At 48.3% G+C, this 5,824-nt stretch overlaps 1 protein-coding gene across 1 annotated transcript; it reads right to left on the bottom strand.

The window, feature by feature from the left end:
- Positions 1 to 803: 803 nt before the first annotated feature.
- SOX2 (SRY-box transcription factor 2) lies at positions 804 to 2,309 on the bottom strand. The gene has a single exon (XM_016138026.2). It carries the CDS (start codon positions 1,876 to 1,878, stop codon positions 916 to 918), a length of 963 nt encoding a protein of 320 aa, XP_015993512.1. The 5' UTR covers positions 1,879 to 2,309; the 3' UTR covers positions 804 to 915.
- Positions 2,310 to 5,824: the final 3,515 nt, after the last annotated feature.

Below are 5,824 nucleotides of genomic sequence, written 5' to 3'. Positions count from 1 at the left end.
TTAAAATATCACAATAAATTTACAGAAATATTACAAACCATAAGAAAATATTTCAAACACAGTAATTTCATGTCGTTTTTTTATCTGAACAAAATGGAAAGTTGGGAAACAAAAACTATTATAAATTACCAATGATGTCAACCTGCATGGCCATTTTTGTCTTTAACAGTAAGTTAAAAAAAATTTAGTACACTCTAAAACTTTTGCCCCTTTAAAGAAGACCACGGAGATGGTTTTGCCAGTACTTATTCTAGTTTTTTCCTTTTGCACAATTTAAAAACAATTAAAATGTCCAAATCTGAATAATTTTCTTCTTTCCAGTTTGCAACTGTCCTAAATTTCAGCTGCACAATCAAAATTCAGCAAGAAGCCTCTCCTTGAAAAATATTGGCAAATTCTCAGCTTATAAACAATGGACATTTTGATTGCCATGTTTATCTCGATAAATACTGTACAAAAGTTGCTTGCAAATATTAAAACATTTTTTTTCGTCGCTTGGAGACTAGCTCTAAATATTATTGGTAAAGACTTTTGCAAACTTTCTGCAAAGCTCCTACCGTATCACTAGAACTTTTAAAAAGTTTTGCGTAGTTTTCTCTCCTCCAGATCTATACAAGGTCCATTCCCTCGCCCTCCCCACCCCCCTTCCCCCGGTTTTCTCTGTACAAAAATAGTCCCCCAAAAAGAAGTCCTGGATCTCTCATAAAAGTTTTCTTGTCGGCATCGCGGCTTTTGCGTGAGTGTAGATGGGATTGTTGTTCTTTTTTTGCAGATGTCATTTGCTGTGGGTGATGACTTTTTTGTTTTGAGCGTACCGGGTTTTTCTCCATGCTGCTTCTTTACTCTCCTCCTGCCATTTCCCTCATTTTTCTTTGAAAATCTCCCCCACCCCCACACCAGTTCACTGTCCGGCCCTCACATGTGCGAGAGGGGCAGTGTGCCGTTAATGGCCGTGCCGGGCACCGGGCCGCTCTGGTAGTGCTGGGACATGTGAAGTCTGCTAGGGGCGGCGGGCTCCGGCACCTCGGCGCCGGGGAGGTACATGCTGATCATGTCCCGGAGGTCCCCAGCCTGGCAGGGCGCCCTGGAGTGGGAGGAAGAGGTAACCACAGGGGGGCTGGAGCTGGCCTCGGACTTGACTACCGAGCCCATGGAGCCAAGCGCCATGCCAGGAGTGCCCTGCTGCGAGTAGGACATGCTGTAGGTGGGCGAGCCGTTCATGTAGGTCTGCGAGCTGGTCATGGAGTTGTACTGAAGGGCGCTCACATCGTAGCGGTGCATGGGCTGCATCTGCGCCGCGCCGTGCGCGTTGAGGCCCGGGTGCTGCGGGTAGCCCAGCTGGTCCTGCATCATGCTGTAGCTGCCGTTGCTCCAGCCGTTCATGTGCGCGTAGCTGTCCATGCGCTGGTTCACGCCCGCGCCCAGGCCGGCGCCCACCCCGACCCCGCTCGCCATGCTGTTGCCGCCCGGGGCCAGCAGCCCGCCGGGCAGCGTGTACTTATCCTTCTTCATGAGCGTCTTGGTTTTCCGCCGGGGCCGGTATTTATAATCCGGGTGCTCCTTCATGTGCAGCGCTCGCAGCCGCTTGGCCTCGTCAATGAACGGCCGTTTCTCCGTCTCCGACAAAAGTTTCCACTCTGCGCCCAGGCGCTTGCTGATCTCTGAGTTGTGCATCTTGGGGTTCTCTTGGGCCATCTTGCGCCGCTGCCCGCGGGACCACACCATGAAAGCGTTCATGGGCCGCTTGACGCGGTCGGGGCTGTTCTTCTGGTTGCCGCCAGCCGCCGCCGCAGTGGAGTTGCCGCCGCCGCCGCCGCCGCCCCCCGAAGTTTGCTGCGGGCCCGGCGGCTTCAGCTCCGTCTCCATCATGTTGTACATGCGGGCGCTGTGCGCGGGCCCGGCCCGCCGGCGGCCGCCGACCCTCGGCCCGGCCGGGACTCTGGGGGGCCCGCGGGCGGGGGGAGAGGAGGGGAGGCGGGAGGGGGTGTCGGGAGCGCAGGGCTCCGCGAGGAAAATCAGACGAAGAATAATTTGGGGGAAGAAAAGAGAGAGAGAGGCAAACTGGAATCAGGATCAAAAAAAGCGCTTCCCTCCTCTTCTGGCCGATCCTGCCGCCGCCGATGATTGTTATTATTATTTTTTGGAAAGGCTTAAGCCTGGGGCTCAAACTTCTCTCCCTTTCTTTCTCTCTCCTCTTCTTTCTCTCAGTCCTAGTCTTAAAGAGGCAGCAAACTACTTTCCCCCTTTTGCAAACACTCTCTTCTCTGCCTTGACAACTCCTGATACTTTTTTGAACAAGTTAATAGACAACCATCCATGTGACGGGGGCTGTCAGGGAATAAATGGGTTTCCAGCGACCAATCAGAGCGCGTCGGCTCCTCCACTCGAGCCCAGCCTCGCGGCCGGGTTTTGCATGAAAGGGGGCGGGGCCTGCCGCGCCGCCGGCCGCGAGGGGGAGGCAGGGGGAGGAGGGGGAAGAAGGGAGGGGGAGGCGGCTCCCACAGCCAGCCTGCCAGCCACTGAGAAACCTTTGTATCCCCTCTCGCAGCAACAGGTCACACCACACGCCTTTTCGAAGGAAGTGGGTAAACAGCAGTAAAACTGCAATTTTTTTTCTTTTTTAAACTTAATATTGATTTACTTTTTGGTGCGGGCTGCTGAAACGAGGCAGGGGCGCGAGAGGCCGCCAAGGTGTGGGGGTGGGGCAGAGCAGAGTGGGTGGTTCAGGGCGACTGTCCTACTAGTATTTCAGGAAACCGGCAGTGCTGGAGTTTGTGTGTCATTGTTCTCCGACTCCTCCGCACACTTCCCCCCCAACTCCAGCCTCTCTAGTGCTTCTCCCTAGCTTCGCTCTTCCCTTTGCCCCTCTTTCTCCACAGGTGCCGACACTTGCTCACCCACTTCTCACACTGTCCCGACAAGAAGCCAGGAGACGGAAAGCTCTGTCTTCAAAACCCTCTTTGCTTCCACGCAATTTGCTCTGTTTAAAAAAAATAAATAAATCCTGCTCGGACAATGCGGCCGATCTAGAGCGAGGCCGGGCAGGCCCTGGGTAAGCTGCAACCACGCTCTTTCCTGCCCAAGTCAGCGCTCTGGCGTAGGAAACCACACCACAGCTTGTCCCCTTACCCCAGCCACACCTCCCACCAGTCTTTCTCCATTCAGTGGGTGCAGAGGGGATGCTGATCCTCTGGTCCTCTCTCCCTGTTCTCCTGCTGAGCCTCCCCCAAAGAAGGACTTTAGTTGTCCAGGTTTCACAAGGGGGCTAGGGGAATGAAAGATCGCAACAGAAGGACGCTCAGAAGTGCAGGCTGTTGGGGGAGCGAAAGCACAACTTCCTGGCATCCCACGGCACTTTATGGAGGTGGCAGTTGGACAGCACTCACAAACTCCCTCCCACGCAGAGTTCAGAGGACTTGAGCAGAACCAGCCCTGACATTCCTCCCAGTGACTTCGACCATGGTGGCCGCATTGCCTGGGCCGCCCGGGACTGGGGGCTTTGCTCGTAGGGGGCTCTAGGCCTGGGAAGAGGGGTGGTGCCTGCCAGGCACAGGTGCAGGCAGTGCCGGCAGGAAAAAGGCGTCCAGGACTGGGGAATGGGGGATCCCAGCAAGGCCAGGGCTGCAGGAGGTTGAGATGAGGGCGGGGGTAGGGGCTCAGAAATCCCGCCCGCCCAGGACCCAAGAGGGTAATTTTAGCCGCTCTCCCATTGTCCAGACGTAAAGATTTCAATAGGTAGGAGCTCAATGCGGAGAGCAATGGCAGCACGTCCGTTACAAATAGGTAGTTTTGTTTCTCTTGTTGTCGCTACACGGAGTCAAACAAAGCCCCGTCTAAGTTTCCTTCCACTCTCTTGTTGGGATCTTTGTGGCTAAAATGCACTGGACTACAAAGGGTGGGGTGGGGGGAACCCTGATGCCATTTTTTTTTTTTTTTTATAAAAGGCTTAAACCTTCAGGGTTACTTATTTTCTTTCTTCTGTAACACTCTCTCCGCCCCTTCCTCCCCTGATCCACTCTCACTCACCCTAAGAAAATATACTGAATAGTATCTGTCGGCCACGTTTCATTTATTATCTTTACAAAACTTTGCATTGTTTTGTTCCTTACTAACCTTCACACAACTATAACCGTCATCACCCCCACTCCAACTTCTTCCATCCCTGCCCTCCCAAGTTTTTCTGTTCCTGTCAAATTCAAGGTAAATGTGCTCACTGGAAACCCAGAAAAGTTGAGAAAAAGAATCTGCAGACTTTTCTTAATAAATCATTTCCAGTCACCCCACCACCACCACCCCGCAGGTTCTCCTTTTTCTCTTCAGTTATGGTTTGTTTTAGTTCTTGAGAACCTGGGAAGGATGATCTTGGCCTTCTAGAAACATATAAATATATGTTACTCTTCAAAATAAAGCAATGTCTTTTGTTTATTTGAGGTGTAATATTAAGGTATTCACGGACGTGGAGACTGGGCAAGAGAAAAGGTTGAGTGGATCTGGAGAAGGCCGCCACCGGCTTTTCAGTGCGTCTTGGTTTCAGGGATGTGGCGGGTGCGCCCCCTACTGGTGGATTCGCTTTTCCAAGACTACGGCTTTTTACCTTTAAAAGGTGTTTGGAAATAAAGAAAAAAAAATGAGGGGGATGGGTGGAAGATCAAACTAATTACATGTAATCTAAACAAAAGAGAAGTTAACATATAATACAAGCTATGGAACCAAATCATAAGAATCATTTAATTTGCTTAACTTAGAAATGTACATATATAACCTCGAGATAAGTGGGAGGTTAAACCATGGGGGGAAAATAGGTACAAATTATGAGATTCACCATATGAATGAATTATGATTGTCCAGACACCACGAAGGGCAGACCAAGCATTCACTTTATGATTGTGTATCCATTGGTCTGCGCTTAGTAGCATTATTCAAAAAAAAAAAAAGCTTATGGATAATTAAATTTGAAGGAAAAAAACCAAGAGGTTGGTGTGGATAATGGTGGTATATATGTATTAAAATAAATGTTAATAACGGATGGTTAAAAAAGCAAATGTTTTTAATCTTTCTCTCTCTCTCACTCTGTCTCGGTAGTAGTAAGAGGTACAAATTTTTCCTCGGGATGATATATAAAAGCTTTTACACATTCTCCGATGCATGTGTTTGTGTCTGAACTCTATAATAATTCATTTAAGAGATTAAAGGGGCTGGCTAGGTCTTTTGTTAATTGCTTTTATCATATAAATAAGCTATGGAAATACATTACAATTGTGTTATCATTGGTTGCATTTATTTACAGTTTTATTTTAATTAAGCCTGCTGTACTTATCAAGGCAATAAACTAACTGTGGCTGGCGTTTATGCATAATAATGTGCTATGAAAATAAGATTAAAGAAGATGGTGATAGCAGAAACAATTTTCTCATTAGATTTTTTAGAATATACACATTTAAAAAATCAGATCACCGGCCACTCTGTTTCAATCCAGCACTATCACTGGCCCCTAAATATAATAATAGCTACAATAATCATAATAGATGACAGAAGCAGTACTGTTTTAGGTTTATAACAGACGGCTACAGTATTAATAACAATACACCATTGACTACTAGGGAATCAAAATAAGACTTGGAAGAGGGTGCTTCATCCTCCAAAAATTTTAAATGTTGCCATTGGCACAATTTATGAAAATCAAGAGTGCTTAATCTAAGGAGAGTGTAACATTTCCCTTCCATGGGCCCCCAAAAGCTTCACACTTTTAGAGCAAGATTAGAAATTAAGAACAAAAATACATGATTCCTAGGATATTCAGATTTGATTTTGTTCTACTATAGGC

The sequence above is a fragment of the Rousettus aegyptiacus genome, unplaced genomic scaffold, assembly GCF_014176215.1.
Source record: "Rousettus aegyptiacus isolate mRouAeg1 unplaced genomic scaffold, mRouAeg1.p scaffold_m13_p_4, whole genome shotgun sequence".
Lineage (NCBI taxonomy): Eukaryota > Metazoa > Chordata > Mammalia > Chiroptera > Pteropodidae > Rousettus > Rousettus aegyptiacus.
The sequence above is the reverse complement of the archived record's forward strand: the minus strand, read 5'-3'. Positions and strand labels throughout refer to the sequence as shown.

Excerpts from the sequence above, each read along its gene's own strand:
- SOX2 (XM_016138026.2), bottom strand. The coding sequence starts at position 1,878 with ATGTACAACATGATGGAGACGGAGCTGAAGCCGCCGGGCCCGCAGCAA.